The 18,535-nt window shown below is 51.0% G+C and overlaps 1 protein-coding gene across 2 annotated transcripts in view; it reads right to left on the bottom strand.

Annotated features, from left to right (window-relative positions):
• MTMR4 (myotubularin related protein 4) overlaps positions 1-13,779 on the bottom strand; it is a 36,920-nt gene extending 23,141 nt beyond the window's left edge. Inside the window, exons 1-2 of one of the 2 annotated variants that reach the window (XM_033078138.2) lie at positions 13,722-13,779; positions 2,237-2,326 (exon numbers count right to left, since the gene is read on the bottom strand). In XM_033078138.2, coding sequence (XP_032934029.1) covers positions 2,237-2,326; positions 13,722-13,724 — 93 coding nt within the window. In that variant the 5' untranslated portion in view covers positions 13,725-13,779. Of the gene's footprint in view, positions 1-2,236; positions 2,327-4,635; positions 4,827-13,721 lie in introns of those variants that run through there. The other variant, XM_033078137.2, reaches the window with a different exon arrangement.
• Positions 13,780-18,535: the final 4,756 nt, after the last annotated feature.

Raw genomic sequence — 18,535 nt, 5'->3', positions numbered from 1 at the left:
ACAGCTCAGAGAGATGAGGGGAGTGCTCTACACTGCTCCTGAAAGAGCCCAGCACCATATGGAAGCACTGGAAGGGGCTGCCCAGGGAGGTGGTGGTGTCACCATCCCTGGAGGGGTCCAAGGAGCAACTGGATGTGGAACTCAGTGCTCTGGGCTGGATGATAACGTGGGCATTAGCCACAGGTTGTACTTGAGGTCTTGGAGGTCTTTTCCAACCTCAATGATTTTGGGATTCTGTGACTGATCAGAAGCCTCTGTCCAGGGCAGTGTCACTATGTGATCCTGCTGTGCGATTTAAACATGAGAGGCCCTCAGCAGCCCTGTGAGACTCAGCAGTATCATCCAGGTAGGCAAATGAACTGAAGATGTACCCAGTTTCTGCTAACAAGGCTCTCAGGGATTCTCTGTGTATAGTTATTTATATGACTGAGGAAGCTTGTCCTGATTAAACTGCAAGAAAGCTTCATTAAAGTTACCAGTATTCCATGTCTTAAAATACCTCCACAATCAAGTGTCTGTTTTTCCCCATCAGTCTGGACATGCCATAGTTATTTTTAAAACACAGGATCCTGGCAAACAGTCAAGTTTGACTTTTCTTATATTAAAAAAAAAAGATTCACCAGGCCCCTTTGTCCTTAGCTAATCAGGCTCCTCCTGTTACCTGAATGCCACCTACACCAGGTGATGTCAGTAACCAATTATGCAAAAAATGTCAGGAGTATTTATCATTTCAGCCAGAGCTGAAACCTGCCAGACAGGGCAGCTGATGACACAATTCATTACACTAAATTAGTAGAAGTCAGGCCACCTTTTCTTAATTTCTAAGTTGTTTCTATGGCTTGGGCATAAAAACCTGTATTTCCTGAATTTCAGACTTCAAGTGACAACTCTACGAACAACTTCTTTCTTTGTACAAAAATAACCACCTTAGCCTGGCATCTGTCCGAATACTCTTGAAAAATACTAATCATTTGCCTAAGAGAATACCCTCTCTTTATTTCTGCAGTTGATTTCTGCACACTTGCCAGAGCTGTTTTCATCTGGCATGTATCTCTCCTGCTTACGTGGCTCTTTCACACAGCAACAGAAGGGAGAGACAGAACAGAAAGGAGCTGGTAAGGCTGCAAGAACCAGCGGAGAGAAATCCTGGAATAAACCAGCAGGTGCCCCAATACAGCTTGTTATGAACTGATGGCATCCTTCTAGAGTCACAGGATCCTGGAATGGTTTGGGCTGGGAGTGACATCCCAACCCAAGCTCATCCAGTTCCACACCCTGCCACGGGCAGAGACACCTCCACTAGGCCAGGTTCCAAGCCCCATCCAAGCTGTCCTTGAACATTCTGCTTCACAATAAATGAACAACTTACTGAAGTCAAATTACCCTTGGGAGGGTTGAACTTTACTTCTCCACACAGCCAACTAAGGCAGAGTCTGCTCTTCTCCAGAAGTCTCAGCTCAGAGTCACCTCAGCAGCTTCACCTCACAGAGCCACAGCCCTGCAGCCCCTGACCCTACACAACTCCTCAGCCTGTGGCTGTTCCTTCAAGCCAATAGCCTTCAGTCCTTGCTTTCCCCAGCACTGTTTGCCAAGGCAGTGACAGTCTCAGAACAAACTCAAACACTGTAGCAGCAAGAAAAAGGTGAGCCTGGCTCCAACCACATGAAGAGGACAATGAGCACAGGATGATGTTAAAGGAAGCACCAATTCCCAGGAGGGAATGTTGCCCTTGCTGCACATCAGCAACAGCACCTGGGGCTCTTCCCAGGGCTTTCTGCAGCAGGAGGCTGGCACCATATGGAGGTTCCTTCTTCCAGCCACCGTGCAGCAGGAAAACACCAGGACCAAGGTGCTCGAGGGGAGAGCAGGCAGTGCAGCTGCGTGCTGTGGCTGCACAGAGCACGGCCCCCATGCTGCCCCTGTCCCACGAATCTCCCTGGATGCAGGCTGCAGGGCTGGGCAGGCACATTCCCACAGGGAATGCCTGGGCTGGCCGTGCCCTGCAGCAGCTCCAGCCATGCTCCCAGCGGCCAGCAATGCTGGACACATCCTGCCAGGGCTGGGCAGGCAGGGACAGGGCCTTGGGAACATGGCCTGGACCCCACACACAGGGATCTGCTGCTCCCAATGTGCCCCCAGCACCGGCCCGCACATGGCCTCCAGGATGTGCTGCTGGAAAGCTGCTCTGCAGAGCTCAGCCTGCCACATCCCAGGGCTGTTAAGGTGTTTTCCTTACCTGCAGTGACTCCTCCTCCTTTATGAGCTCCTTCGGGGGGAACAAGTCCTTGGCCTGGATGTACTCCAAACTGGGAGGGCCTTCCTCACCCTGCATTGCAAACAGAGCACACAGTCAGACAGCCTCGGCCAGCACGTGCTGTGAAAGCCAAAAATTGAAGCTGCTGGATATTCTTGGCACCCCAGGAGCTTGGGACCTGTGCATGGAAATGCCTGTTCTGCCTCCAGACCCCAGCAGTTCCTCTGGCTGTTGCAGAGTGCCCACAGCACAGTGAAATGTTGAAGCCTCCAAGTCCCACCTCTTCCAGCTGAGCGGTGTTTGTAAAGCCAAGCAGGACATACCTTGGCCACAGGGGACTGATGTGACAGTAACTTGTTATGTCAGCTGTTCCCATTACCTTCTCCATGGCACCAGAGCAGACACCATGACACAGAGGGTTTCTATCTACAGTCCAGTGTCAGCCTACTCTTCCTCCTTGTAAGGACTGCTTTGTCGTCTTCACTCACACCAAAGAATTCTAGTAAGAGCCTGAGTCTTCTGGAGGAGAGGATACAACTGTGAACAACCTACCACAACAACACCCCAGGGCACATAATTCACATCAGGCACTACTGACTGGTGCCAGCACCAAGCCCAGGGCAGCTGGACATGTCCAGCCTGCTCAGATGGACACCCTAGAAAACCCACAGAGGCCTCAGGATGGTCTGAGAGGTCACACAGAACCTGCACACATCATCCTTGACAAGTGGAGTGTATGTCTCAGTTTGGAACGTGAGAATCTCCATTCATACAATCAGAGTATCCTGAGCTAGAAGAGATAAGGATCATCAAGTCCCACTCCTGGCGCTGCCCAGGACACCCCAAATCCCATCATGTGTCTCAGAGCATTGTCCCAATGCTCCCTGAGCTCTGGCATGAACTCTCGGTGCCAATTTTCACCAGCCCTCACCTAGGCCCTGTCACATCACCAAATTTCTGCCCAAAGGAGTGGCACCCAGACATTCAGTTGCAGATGCTCACTGCTCTGGGAGCACTGGGACTCACTAAGAGTCCAGGATGGTGCTAATTCCACAAGTATTTGGATGTTTTCTTCAGAAGGCTGCTTGCTCTCTAACTCTAGGCTCTAGCATTTAGCAGGAAACACTGTGTTCTGTAAGCACTGAGTAATACTTTGAAATTACCTATCTTTCTGGATATGTCAGCCAAGCCAGAATCCCAACTCCAATCTGAAGAAAGGAGATCCCAATCTTTCTGGCTCAGGAATATTTAAAATGATGCTGAATCCTCCTGTGTTGCTGACAGGGGCTGAAGTCTCAGCACCTGCAGGAACAGCCTGGCCTGAGGTGCTCCCTGGACCTCAGACAGGGGCAGCCAGCTCTCACACCCCACATCCAAGGAACATGCACGCATGTAATATGCTGTTAGAGCCTTCATAAAACTCAGCATGAGCCCCAGCAGCTAGAGGGAGAGGCACTGCCCCTGTCACCATGCTGTGGGGGACACAGGGCACAGCACCGGCTCCAGCAGCAGCTGATGCTCACTGGAGACCACTGGAGGCTCGGGACCCCTCCTGCCAGTGGCTCACTCCAAGGCTAAGGCACCAGCCCAGGAGAGCACAAAGGGAAGGTGTGTGCTGGTGTGGCAGCCAGGAAGCAGTGATCCTCTCCCATCATCACTTTGCAGTTTGCAGAGAAATCCCAGAGAGCAGTAGGAACTGGAACAGGGCAGCCTGAGCTCTCATCTGCCTTGAGTGTGTCCTTGAGTCCCTCCTCGCCTGCAGCACAGGGCGGGCAGAGGCTCAGCATCCTCTCCTGCCACAGCCCCATCCCAGCTACCGGTAGGGCGGGGGTCAGCACCCTGCTCTCTCCACAAACCTCCTGAGGCCCTCGAAGCCCATTTGGCCAAGAGTGCCCTGGGGGGTTGAGGGTGGATCGGCAGGAAAGGTCAGAGCAGGAAACCCCCTCTTGCTGAGGGTGTAAAAGGTGCCGAGCACAGGAGCCCCGATCAGTTCAGCACAGCACTGCCCAGCACAGCACCGGAGAGGTCTTGCACAGCCGCAGCCAGGGAGGGGGTGCAGGGCTCCCCGGGGGTCGGCTGCCCTTGCACCGTAATTTCCCAGCTCCAGACAGGGAAAGAGCCTGCGGGGCCTAGCACAGTGCCCAGGGCCTGCCGGGGCTCAGCCCGCGGCGCCGGGCACTGCTGTGCCCTTGGGTCCGGCCAGGGCAGCAGGGACGGACCACGGCGTCCTCCGGCGGCATGTGGGAGCGAGGAGAGGGGGATCCCCCTTCTCCCCGGGCAGATCCAGAGGATGCCTCCACCGGCATGTGAACTGGAGAGCCCAGCTGGCTTACAGCCCCGCTTCCATGAAAGAGAGAAGGGGAATAAAAAGCAGCACTTACAAAGCAGTTGAGCATGGAGCAGGAGACGCGGCCTGGCAGACTCATGTTCATTTCCCGAGGCGGCAGCAGGGCCGGGCAGGCACAAGCAGCATCTCCTCCCTCCGGCTGCGAACTGCGGCCCCGGCACTGCGGCAGCGTCCCCGCTCCGCCGGGAAGGGCAGGAGCATCCCGGCCGCCGGCGGCCCGAGCAGGTGCCGCCGCCGCCGCCGCCGCCGCCACCACCGACAATGGAGGGAGGGCGGGCGGAGGACGGGCAGACTCCACCTCCCTCCCAGGGCCGCCAAGCGCGGCTCTGCCATCTGAGCGTCTCCGTGACGGGCGAAACAGAAAATGGAGGGGGCAGTGGGGCGGCGGGCACGGCCCGTTTCTCGGCTGGCAGCGGCATTGCAGGGCCAGGGCGCCGCTCCCGCCGGCACCTGCCTCGTGCCACGCTGATGGCGGCGCTGGGAGCGCCGGAAACAATAGTGGCTCATCAGCACTGAGCCCTCTGCTCCAAGACCTCTGTCCCAGCTCCATGCCTTCTGCTCCGAGCGCTCCACCCTGGCATCGAGTCCTCTGCCGACCCCTCCACCCCAGCATCAAGCCCTGTGCCCCGAGGCTCTGCAGCAGCACCGATCACTCTGTCCCCAGCCCTCCACTCTAATGCCGAGCCCCAACCCCGGCCCTGCTCCCAGAAGCTCAGCCAGGATCTGCCACTGCACCCCTGAGCCCGCTACCTCTCGCAGCCCTCTGTGCCTCGACAGGGAGATGAGGATACAGGAGCGGCCCTGCTGCATCTCACCACTCAACACTCCCAAGACTTTTAAGTCCTCCTTTCCAGGAGCTTCCTGTGCACAGGGAGTAGTTGGATGCCCCTGGGTCCCACCAACACCTGTGTGGTGGAGCCTGGACCCTGGAATGGACAAGGCTCCTGTCACTGACCACTTGGACACTTAGCTGCCATGTGAAGTTTCCCCGGCTCCTGCTGGCAATGCTCACATACCAGGATAAGGCCATGGGTGCAGGAAATGCTTGGCTGAGCATCCACCTCCTCACCCCAGCCCCCTACAAGCTGACCTTTACTACCTGCTGTTCATCAAGCCCAGGTCACAGCCTATCCCAGGAACCACAGGAGCAGCTTCCTGGGCAAATCCATCTCCATTTCTACTATCAGCTGCCACTCTGCCTCCACCACTGAGTCAGAGGGAGAATCTCTTTGTTAAAATGCAATATTAAAACCTGACTGTTCATCAATCCTCAAAGGCCCTACTATCTGGCTCAAATCACACCAGCTTTTTGCTCCCAAAACACAAATCCAAAAAGAGCACAGCCTGTAGCCACTGAGCTCCTCTTAGATCTGTTTGCCCCAAAGACACCACAGACAGCTCTCCCCAGCAATACCAATGGGATCTCAAACGGTTTTCCTCAAGTCAGATAAAAGATTTCAGCATTTCTCTGCAAAAGTGTTCAGGGCTAGATTATTCAGAGCTGCCTCAGCTAAAGGGACAGCTTTGTGACACTCAGACATGATGCCAACTGTCACTTGCAGGGCAAAATTCAGTTCCATGAGCCCCCTGCTGACAAAACAATCCTATGGACTCACACGGCTACACCAGCTTCACTACTTAGGATAAAAGATTTAAAAGAACACATAGCCACACCTGGAGAAAAGCCACGAAATCCTATTTCACCCCTGCTTTGCCCCACTCAACCATTTACACGGAGCACAGTGGCTGGACGTCAGGCATTGCTCATCCTTGGGGCACCTGAATCAGTGCCCAAAAGAGAAGAACAGAGGGTTATGGACACAAACAGAGGGTAACACATAAGGACAGAGGGTTATGGATTTGTCTTGGTCAAAAGTGAGTGGCAGGAGAGGTACCCTGCTCCCTGCAGGTGATCTTTGCCTGGGTCACTGGAGGAAATGCTGAGAAATCAGAGCAGCTAAAGCTGAAGGAACCTTCTGTACTGGAAAGTGTGGCTATAAACATTGTAAAGCCAATATTTATTATTTTTCTGACATGTATCAGGGGAAAAGCAACACAGCACATCCAGGGAAGTCCAGGAGTCTCTTGGACAGAGTGCAAGTACACATTGCTGTTAAGTGCACATAGCACAAGACCAGTTTATTACACACAAAACCACAGACAAGGTAGATAAGAGGTTTGCTCCAACCCACAGTGAGAGTTTTAGGGCCAAGGCTCAGTTCAGGGCCTGGCACAGGGATTTTTTGCAGAAGGACCTTTGTAACTCCCCTAAGCTGCAGCTGTGCAGAGTTAAAGGGCTGCTCATCAGATCAGTACTCTGAATTTCCAACCTAAGCTGAACATCCACAAATAGAACTTCTGCTTTCACTGAAATATTTTTGTACTTTTACTATCAGAAAAAGACACATACATGACTTAGAAACCTCTGCCCAACCACTGAGCCTGGTCCAGAGCAGAAACCTTGCTCTGAAGTTCAGTGGCTTCACAGACTTTCAAGAGGAACTTGATTCAGACTCTGCTTTCACTTCCTTCAAGAGTTCCCAAAACAGCTGCCCTCCTTTCCCCCCAGTGACTCAGGCAAAGGCAGGAGTGGTGCTGGGGAGCCCAGCACAGGACTGCAGAGTGCTCCAGACTCCTTGGCTGGCTTAGCCAGAGGAATTTCCTAAATGCCACTTCAGATGCCTCCCCAGCTGGGCTCTGCTCCACCATCACAAACCACCAAGGAAAAGAAGGTTATTACACAGAACTGGGCTCCTCTGAGTGTTCTCAGCATGTGTGTTCATGCAGACAGAGAGAAAAATCTCCCTCATCATCTCCCAACCACCATTCCAAGTGTTTCTCAATTTTGAGGAAGAGGAGCTGAATATAATGTGGGCAGTATGATCTTAAGGGCAGCTGGCACTGATTCACCCCTTTTCCCTCCTACTAGCACTGCCCACTGCTCCTGTGCTTCTCCTCCCACTCTTTCAGATATCCCTGGATCCACACTGCAGGTAAACAGCTTGCAGCCTTCTCCTGAAGGTGCCAAATGGGATTTGAAGGCTTGGAGATGACACAGTGGTTGGCAAAGATAGGACTGGCACTCAAGGAAGGGGCCATCCTGCAGCCTCCAAAGATGATACTCCCTATGGAGACATGCCTGCATGCACCAGGAGCCCAGCTTGCAGCAAGGTGTTCACAGGGAACATCTGGTCCCGCTTGCCCAAGAAATCTTCACTGGGAGCATGGGACAGGCATCAGGATGCTGAAATCTCTCTCATGGTCTGGAGCCAGTTAGCATCCTGAAATTAATCATTTTGCTTGTGGCTGATCTAGCTTTCTGCAAGTTTAGGAAAGTGTGGGCCAGAGAGCAGCTAACTCCCACCTGGCCAGGTCCCTTCTAACCCAAACCATTCCATGATTGTTAGAGAAAAACTGGTCCCATTCACTGCAGGGAGTTGCCAGCACGCTTGACTCAGCCTTCCACAGACATGTATATCCTTCCCAACCCTGGCACAGCTTTATCCTCTATTTCTTTTTGGCACCACAAATAAAATTACAGTAATTTCATGACTATAGGGTGCACCGGACTATAAGGCGCACTTTTTTTTTGCGGCGAGGATCTGTGTGCAACAAAGTACAGTAATTTCACGATTACAAGCCACACTCACTATAAGCCGCATCTCTGAGTGTTGGCAAACATTTCATTCTTTGTCCATACATAAGCTGCACCTGATTATAAGCCGTTACAATACAGAGTGTGATAAAAGGTATCTGTTCTATCACCATCTGTTGAGGGTGGGGGCAGTGATCCTTATCTCCCCGGGAGATATTATCTGCTAATGGGCCATCCATTGAAACCAGGCAGGGCATTGTTCTTTATCTTTTCACAACCCATCCTTCCTCCAGAGAGTCATTTTCTGCTAATGGCCATTGAGTCCCACTGTGGGACTGATAAAATTACTGCATCCCATTGGGAGTTGCTCCAGCCAGGGGGAAGAGCCCAACATTTCTTAACAAGACAAAAACAAAGGTTTTGGGACACTAAGGGAGCCCTTTCTCCACTGGACTCCAGAGGAAAACCGGATTTCTCCACATCACCACTGGACCTCCAGAGGGAAACTGCACCTTGTACAGGAGCACTGCTCCAACTGAATCACATCTGTCACTGCAAGAGGATGCAGCCACCATGGAATGGGACTGCCGCCAACACCCTGCCTGATGGGGTGTCAGGTTGTACTCTGACTGTGTCAGTGTTTGGAGTTTGTTTCTTTGTAGTACTGAATTTCTATTTTAATTTCCCTAGAAAAGAACTGTTATTCCTAATTCCCACATTTTTGCCTGAAAGCCCCTTGATTTCAAAATTATAATAATTTGGAGGGAGGGGGTTTAATTCTCCATTTCAAAGAGAAGCTCCTGCCTTTCTCAGTAGACACTTATCCTCCAAACTAAAACAGCAACTTTTCATTCTTTGTCCATATATGAAGCCGCATCTGATTATAAGCCACACTTCAGGTTCGGACCAAAATTTTAGTCAAAATGGTGCGGCTTAGAATCGTGAAATTACTGTAATGAATTAGTAATGGAATCGTGGGATCGCAGGGTTTACTGGCAGGTGCTCAATTCACAAACATTTTTCACAGATTGGTGTAGCCTTTAGACGCAGCCCCAGGCGCCCTCCCCTGCCCGCGGCTCGCACTTCCAGGTTGGCTCAGGGTGGCCGCGGCTGCCGCGGCGCCAGGCTGCCGCAGCACAGCCACAGCTCGCGGCTGCCGCGGCTCGGACTTCCAGGTTGGCAAATTTCCCAACTTTGTCCATATATAAGGCGCACCAGATTACAAGCCGCACTTCCGGGTTCAGACCAAAATTTTCGTCAAAAGGTTGCACCTTATAGTTGTGAAATTACTGTCCTCTCTCCTTAGGCAGAAGGCACCACACCCATCTCTTCTATAGATTAAGGGTGGCCTTTTCCTCACCCCAGCACAGGGCATTACCCCCCAGATGGAGGGGAGGGAAGGCAAGGGCTGGCAGAAATCTGCATCCGCAGCCGTGTCCCTGCTAGCACATACATTGCACAGACTGCCCTGATCTGCCTCCAGCTGGAGAAAACCAACAGAAAAATTGGCAGGAGGAGGTGACTGCCCTGGGAAGGGAATTCCAGGACATGAGAAGTCAGCAGAAGCCAGGGAAGCTCCATCTGACAGCCAGGGGCTTCAGCAGCAGTGGGGCCATCAGGATACCCTACTTTAGATCCTTCCACGTCTGAATATTTCTTTTCAGTGAAGATCAAGCTAGGAACTAGTTATCTAGATCTCTTTTTTTTCTCCCCTGGTGAGATAGGGAAGGGAGAGACTTGCATCATTTATCTCATTCTAAAAGTTAAAATTTATTCTCTTTCTGCCTGGCAGATGCCTACATTGGGTGAGATGGGCTGCACTGAGAAACCTATTTCTCTCTCTCTCCCTCCATAAGCTGATGCTGGGACTGATGAGCTGTGGCCAAAGGCACTTCTTGTTCTGCCTCCCCTACCTCTGCTGCACAAAGGGCATCTTTGTTTCAGGTCCCCCTACATAAATAGCTCATTTCCTCAAAGCCTAGGGAGGGTTTTGGGTGAACTGAGGTGGAAATAAAGCCTTAAACCTATGCAAAGAGGTCCTATAAATCAGGACTGGGATGGTGGGTGTCATCTTTTCATCTGGATAGGATGATAGAAGAGCTTATAGATCTGTAATACTGCACTTGTTATTTGTTCAGAAAGGTGCCCAGAGTTGAGCATGAGACTGAATATGCAGCAAGAAACCTTTGAGGAGAGGGATGAAAGGACACAAGTCAACTCCATGGACCAGCATGAGGGGATGAGGGATGGCTGCTAATTCCCACCTTGGAAAAGTCATGGCCCCTCCTCAGGGTAAGAACAGATGCCTACAGTGCCAGTATCCCAGCAATCAGGAGAGGGAATGCTGCTGTGGGAGCTGAGCACTGAGCTGCCAGCACAGCACCTGCACCAACCCACCTGCCAGATTAGTTTTAAGTAATGTATTAAGGTACCAAGTGCTTGTTAGGGCTCCATTAGCCAGAGTTAAGGATTAAACCAGCACTAGTGTTGTCTTCAAGGTCATTCCCATCAGCAGCTAGTTTCGGGGAAGAGTCTGCAATCCAAGTTGTTAACGCTAGACCATGAATCCAGAACAGCAGAAAGGGGAGAGCAGCTGGTGAGGAACATCTGGGGTGCTGCTGAGTAAGGGCAAAGCTTTTGGGCCTGCCTCTGCTAACCACAGGGCACTGGTGCTGTGTCTCAGCCTGCTGTGAGCACAGGGAATTACAGAAGCACTCACCATGCCTGCAGGGAGCTGGGACCCAGCCAGCCCCGAGGCACCCCTTAACCCCCAGCCCTGCCTGTGTTTAACTTGGGAGCCACAGAAGGGTCACAGAAGGACTCCAAGGAGGCTGCCAGGTGTTTCCATCAGCTGTCTGCCTTCAGCTGCTGGCAGAAGCTCAGGTAAGACGGTGGAGGTAAGCGCTTATTTCTACAGCTTGCAATTACAAGTCACTTTCTCTTCCTTGTCATGGGACACAAAAAATCTCTTCCCAAAACAGTGGGTGAATTGGGAGGGGCTTTTGGTGGTTGGTTTATTTTTTCCAAAATGAAAAAATAATTTTCAAAATATCACAGGAGCATTTAAAAAATATTAAAAAAAAACCCCTTTTCAGAAGGTTTTTTTGAAACAGTAAAGGTATCTTTGGGTACTGATCAGGAGCAGGAAACCCTCTCCGTAGAAGAAACCAAACAATGATTACACGTAAGGGTGGGCAGAACCAGGTCAAGGTAAGGTCTATCCAGACACAGGAAGGGAGTTCAGGGAAAAGAAAAGCTTCCATGTTTTAGTAAAGCCAAAATTCCAGTCTCTCCACTAAACTAAACAAAAACAAAACAAGCCCAGGGAGGGGTGATGAGAACTAAAGGTGGCTTTGCTACAGAGAATTTAGAAGACTACAGCTCTTCACATATCTAAGGGGAATGTGTGGAGATCTACAAAATCCTGAAGGGCAGGAGACGCTCACAGGCAGCACCACACTTTATTGTTATTCCCAATACAAGAACCAGCCAAAACAACACTGAGCTGCTTCCAAAACAAAGCAAGAGGTGCTCAGCAGCACAGCTCTGACACAACTGCAAATCTTCACCTGATTTTTAAAAGCTTGATAAATTCCTACCAAGGGCTCATGAAAACCTACCAAGGGCTCATGAAAACCTACCAAGGGCTCATGAAACATCAATAAATTGTTTCTGGATTACCAAATCCCTGAGCTGCAGGTCCTGCCAGGTGAGATCACGAAGCATTCACTGGGCCCTGTGTCTGACTAGCCTTGCCCTCAGGGGGCCCTCCTGTGTTGGCCTTCTCTGTGTTTCTGTGTTTCCTGGGGGGATTTTTGATGCATTTTCCATGTGTTTATTCCCCCCTTTTTTTTTTTTTCCACCCATATCTGGATACATCTGCATCCCTCTCGCCTCAGAGAAGCTGTTGGGTTTTACACCTTCAATGTGACACCAGGGCAGCTCCAAGCTGAAGTGTGAGGTCCTTTATCAGGTTTTGACAGGCGAGGACTTTCACCTCCCCACCCCAGACCAAGTTCCCCACCCTGTAGTGCAGGGATCAGCTCTTCCATCAGGAAGCACAGGAGATCTTAAGGCATCACCAAAGAGCATGACGACAGGGGCTACAGCAAAAATGCTGTGTGTGGAACTACTCGAGCTGAGAGGTCAACTAACGCAGAGACCACGTTTCCTTTCCTGTTCCAGTTGTTAACAAAACACATCGGGGACAGTCCTTTAGGATACATCAAATTTCCTTGAGCACTCTGCCAGATTTTTAACTTTTATTTTTTCTAACATGTTTAACCTAAATTTTCATGTCCTTAAGCTGAATTTCCAGCCCTTTGTCTGTCTCGATAGCTGTCCTCAGCACCCCTTCCCCCACAACAACATGAAGCTGGTGCTGATCCATGTCACTGCAGCAAATTCAGGCTTTGCCCACCCACAGCCCATGTCCAGATCACCCCTCTTCAAACTACCCCCCTCAGGACACTCTCAGCATATCTTTCAACATTCCCAGTCTGCAGCTTTTTTCCTCCCAGCAAATCCCTTGTATTTTAGGTTATTTCTTGCTGGAGGCATTAGAGGCCCTTTATCTGAATTTATCAGCAATCTGGCTGCTTTGGCTGTGGTTCAAATTCTTTGCTACCACATTTTTCTGTAACTAATTCTTGCAAAATTTCTGCTCCTTTGGTGGCACCAGAGCTGTTATTAACATGGTGTGAAATCCTTCACTGAGAGGTGACAGAGGAACACAATGAGAAACCCCAGCAGTAAGTTTTAAAGAAAAAATAAATCAGTAAGCCACAAAAACTGGATGACTATGTCAGTAGTTCAGGGAGACAGAAGGGCATTCCAGTCTTATTTACTTTTTTCCCCCAATATATGCCAATAAGAGGTTTAGGGGTAAATATATCCTACTAACAGCATCTTGGTGACAGTGATAAATCCTCTCATATTATATATAATACACAATACTGTTCACTCTTCAGCTCATTCTTGTATTTCTTCTCCTACATTTAGCAGCAGCACAAGATCTGGACACACAGAGAACAAGACCACCCACAGAGGACAGAGGCAGACCAGAATCATGGAGTCATTAGGGTTGGAAAAGCTCTCTAAGATCATCGAGTCCAACCATCCCCAAAGCACTGCCAAGGCCACATCTGCAGGGCTGTTAAACCCTTCCAAGCAGGCACACTAACACTACCCTGGGCAGCTGTGCCAGGAGTGGACAATCTTTCAGTGAGAGATTTCCCCAATATCCACCCTGAGCCTCCCCTGGCCCAGCCTGAGGCCGTTCCCTCTCCTCCTGTCCCTGTTCCCTGGGAGCAGAGCCCGACCCCCCCGGCTGTCCCCTCCTGTCAGGGACTTGTGCAGAGCCACAAGGTCCCCCCTGAGCCTCCTTTTCTCCAGGCTGAGCCCCTTTCCCAGCTCCCTCAGCTGCTCCTGGGGCTCCTGCCCCTTCCTAGCTCCATTTCCTTCCCTAGACATGCTCCAGCCCTTCAATGTCCATCCTGTAGAGAGGAAATAGGACATGGACTCACCATCCTCAGACACTGTCCAAACCCTCCTGGTTCAATCACAGCTCAGTCTCTTCTTCTTCCTCCACAAGTGTCACCTGCAGCAAAGAGGAGACAACACAGAGCAGAAGTTTAGCTTATACAAATCCAGTTAAAAAGTTTAGTTTACAGGAATATTACTCCAGACTGAACATAGAAGGGAAAAAAATCAAGATCCCTGAGGCCAGTGCCCAGTCGGTACCTATCCTTGCCAACTTCTGTTTTGTGTCCTTTCTAGGAGCTGCTGGAAAATCAGAGGGAGACACCAAATCATTTTGGTCACTAACACAGCACATAAACACACAGCAGCCTGTGCCCCACAGGTACAAAACCCACTCTTTGGGGGAACACAGAAGGGAGCTGAAGGAGACAGACTGGGCCATTGTAGTTCAAGGACCTGGGGAAGATTCTTCACAGGGAACTTGAGTGTTTGGAGAAAATCACTGTGGTCCTGGGAGAAAAACACCTCTAAATCCAACCTGATCTCAACTAGGAGGTGGGGCAGGATGCAAACACTCTTAAGCTCCTTCTGCCAGCTTTGCCTCGCTTGGGGGAAGTCACAGGAAGCATCTGTAGGAAGGGAAAAGCCCAGCAGCAAGACTTGAACAAGTTCCTTGTCCAAGAAGATCTTTTCCAACAGGACTAGATGCTCCCACAGGTGATCCTGGGAGCTCCAGGGAAGAAGAAACCCTCCCTCAAAGTTTTCAGCTGTCTCCAATACAAGATCAGTTGACCACCAATATCTCTCTCATCTGCCCACATTTTGCCTCTGCTTTGCTCTTCCAGCCCCACAGAGGGGATGGAATTATCCACAGTTAAACACTGGGACCAGGGATGGGCTGAGCCTTGGGCACTCCTGTCCTGGTACCACTCACCAGCCTGAGCAGCCTCCCACTGCCCCATCCCTGGCAGTGTCCAAGGCCAGGCTAGACAGGGCTTGGAGCAACTCAGGATAGTAGAAGGTCCCCTTGCCCATGGCAGGGGGTGGGATGGGCTTTAAGGTTCCTTCCCACCCAAACCATTCTGGGATTCTGTGAAGCAGCACAGAAATCTGCATGTGTGTTTCCTAATGTTTTTTAAATAAAATGGTATTTTAAACAGGATTCTTCAGTATTTCAGTGCAGCTTGAGGATGGCTCAGAGCTCACCAATCAAACCTGATTTCTGCCAGTCTGTAGCATGTCCGATCTCTGGGAACGCTCAAGGTCTTCTGTAAATTTTGCCACCATTAATTTTAACCTTTCTCCTCCTCAGGTGAAATATGAATGCCAACAAATGTGCAATTGGAGATTATCTAAATATCTCACACAACAAAGCCCAGCTGGGAATCCCCCTCCTTCCGCCACTCAGGAATTGTGTTGGCTATAGAAGAGCTCTGAATACCTGCCCAAGGCTTTCCTTTGCTCAAGGATTTCCCTCCCAGCCCAGAATGAAGTCAGGTTTGACACCCACACGTCAGAAGGCCAAGCTGAATGCCAGCACTGAGGAGTCATTGCTGAGAAGTGATTCCCACAGTGAGGCAGCTGCTCCCACCCTGCTCCTGCCATGCCCAGGTTGGAATCATTACCCTTGTCCTTTCAAGTCATCCCTCACATCCTGCCATGCACTTGACAGGAAAGGACAGAAGAAAGGAATGGGAGGTCAGAAAGGACTCCAGAGTTTTGCAATATATTTCTATATTTTATTCTTATATTTATGGAGCCATGGAGCTGCTCTGAGGGCTGGAGCCCCTCTGTGCTGGAACCAGGCTGGGAGAGCTTGGGGTGCTCATCTGGAGAAGGCTCCAAGGAGAGCTCAGAGCTCCTTCCAGTGTCTGAGGGCTCCAGGAGAACTAGAGAGAGACTGGGGACAAGGCAGGGAGAGACAGGATACACGGAATGGCTTCCCACTGCCAGAGGGCAGGGATAGATGGGATATTGGGGAGGAATTCCTGGCTGGGAGGGTGGACAGGCCCTGGCACAGGGTGCCCAGAGAAGCTGTGGCTGCCCCTGAATCCCTGGAAGTATCCAGGGCCATGCTGAACAGGGCTTGGAGCAACCTGGGATAGGAAGGTGTCCCTGCCCATGGCAGGGGGTGGAACGAGATGGTCTCTAAGGTCCTTTCCAACCCAAACCATTCTGTCATACTACCTTACACTTAAAAGCAAATCACCAAGTTCCAGGAAACTATGAAAAAAAACACCCACACTGGGAATCAAATTTCCTATGAAAACAGAAAAAGCCAAATACTGTGCTATCACCCTTCAAACCCAGATCAGTCTGGCTTTTTTGAACAATAAAAGCCTTTTACCCACTACTTAGCAAATAATCTCACATATCAGACTTCACAGAGCAGCCACCAGGAGTCACTGCCAACCAGTGACTTACAAGTGACGTGAGAAGCACAATTAGTTTGTGGGTAAGAAAGGGAAGAAAAATGTTAAATATGCTTTTTTCATTAAATCTGAAGATACTTGAATTACTGTCAACACTGAATACCAGGAGTACTGCTCCTGTAGCATGCTTTGTACCAATGTACAATCACTGCTAATGACCAGTGCAATTTCTCAGTTCCTCCCTTGTATAAGTCAGTAATGACCAGAAACTGAAACTCTCTGGCTTTGTCATGAGTGAGGAGATTCCTCCTCACTCCCATCCCCCAGCTCTCTGGACAGCCAGTTGCCCAAGAGGAAGGCAATCCACCAATCCATGGCAGCAGGACTGCTGGCCCCACGAGCTCAGCCTGCTGGAATGCTGCCACTCCTTCATCCCCAGGGCCTTCCTCCTCCTGTGGGAGGAGGGGCAAAGCTGAGGATCCTGAGGATTGTTCCTGAGGATTTATGGGGCGATTAAAAACCAGGAGATACCACAAAAACCCAAGTGCTGCTTGTACCTCTGGGGACCTGCAGCTTTACCCCAATGACACTCAGCCCAGGCCACCAGGCAGTCTCACTCGAGGATTTCTGCAGTTCTACGTGCTCCTGTGCTGTCATCTCAAATGCACCCCCCTGTTTCAGGGCTGGCCATGGCTGTCCTCCTTTTAAAGGCTGTGTCCCACTTGCTGCTGGCTCTGCTCCTGTGGCTTCCAGACCAGGGTCTCCAGCCCTTGGGAAAGAGGTGGTAGCTGCCCACTGCACCCAGAAATGCTGTCCAGCACCTCTCTAGGCTGGACCCACCCACTTCTCCTGTGGAAGTCAAGTTTGGCACCTGCTCAAGGAGCTGCTTCCTATGCAAGAGGCTGGATTATCCCAAAATCCAGGTCAGAAGCTTCCCTTAAAATCTTGGTCTCAGGGGATGGGTTGGGGTTGACTACCTATGCCAAGGTGAAGGCTGATGCTACAGAACTAAATGAAGAGGGGACCAGGGACAGAAAAAGTCAAGACAAAAAGGATAGCACTGGAAAGAAGATAAAAGAGGATAATGGCCTTTCACACACAGATGGAATCACTGAATCACAAAATGCTTTGGGTTGGAAGAGACCTTAAAGCTTATATCATTTCAGCCCCTGCCACAGGCACGATCAGGTTGCTCCAAGCCCCATCCAACCTGGCCTTGGACACTTCAGAGACCCAGGGGCAGCCACAGCTTCTCTGGGTTACCCTGTGCCAGGGCCTCCCCACCCTCGTAGAGACTTCCTTCCCAATATATCTAACAATTTCCTCTCTCTATTTGAACCCATTCCTCCTTGTCCTGTCACTGTTTTCTGAGTGCCAGTGCACACTGATAGCTCATGTGGAGTTTTTTCACCTCCAAGTCACCCCAAAGCCCAGAGTCTCAGGCTGTTCTGCTGCTGTGCAGTCACAGGCAGACCATGGGGCCAGCAGCTGCCTGCCCTCCCCATCGCTCGGTGGAGGGAGCCACAGGATAGTACTGGTGCTGCTGGTGGGGCTGGTGAGGTGATCCACTTGACACACCTAGGCTGGGGGAAGGAGAGAAAATAACTCACTTCTCTTGAGCATTTTTATAGCTTGTAACCTCCTCTGGAACTCTGAGTCCCAGATAATACAGCCGTGTCAGAGTTGAGAACACTCGTAAAACCTTTCATTTGCTGTCCTGTAGCTCACCTGACTCACACCACACTTCCTTGTGCAACCACACTGCTGCCTCCAGCGATCTTTGCCCCTCCTGGTGAGAAACAGAGGGGCAGGGACTGGAGCAGTGTCTGGAAACCTCTGTCCCCGTTCCCTGCAGATGGTGGAAGAGGCTGCTAGAAGAACCTGGCCAGGACCAAGCTCTGCCTGCATCCTCCAGGATGCTCAGCCTCAGCCCTGGCCAGACTGTCACACATACGAGGAAAGGACTGCTCCTTTTTCAAAGTGCAGCTCTTGACTGCAACACCTAGATCCCCTGTCAGCTGCAACCCAAGCCAGAATGTGACAGGAACTGGGAATTGCAGCAATCCCCAAAAAACAACTGGGCTGTCAAAGCCCAGGAGAATCCCCCTCCTCTCCCGCTGCCTCCCCAGGTCTCACAGAGGTGCCATGAAAGCACAGTGCTGTGAATTTACAGGAACCTCTGAAAAAAGCTGAAAGTCCTGCCTCCAGCGCACTGGAATTAATGATGGTGAGCTGGGCATAGGGAACACAGAATAATGAGGAAGAGCACCTGCTCCCTGCCATCACCTGCCAGCACAGCACAGCGCGGGGATCCTGTGGGAAGGAGGGTGCCCATCGAGGCACACACGGAGCTTTGGAAAGCTGGGAAAGAGAGCAAGAGCTGGCTAAGGCTTCCTGGCTGCAGGGGTGTCCTGGGTGCCCCAGGCGAGGTGGGTGGCCTCTGGCAGTTCCTCACTCCCCGTTAAGAGACTCGATTTTAATTGCTC

This window comes from Catharus ustulatus, chromosome 22 (assembly GCF_009819885.2).
Source record: "Catharus ustulatus isolate bCatUst1 chromosome 22, bCatUst1.pri.v2, whole genome shotgun sequence".
In the NCBI taxonomy this organism is placed as follows: domain Eukaryota; kingdom Metazoa; phylum Chordata; class Aves; order Passeriformes; family Turdidae; genus Catharus; species Catharus ustulatus.
This window is presented reverse-complemented; position numbering and strand designations above follow the sequence as displayed.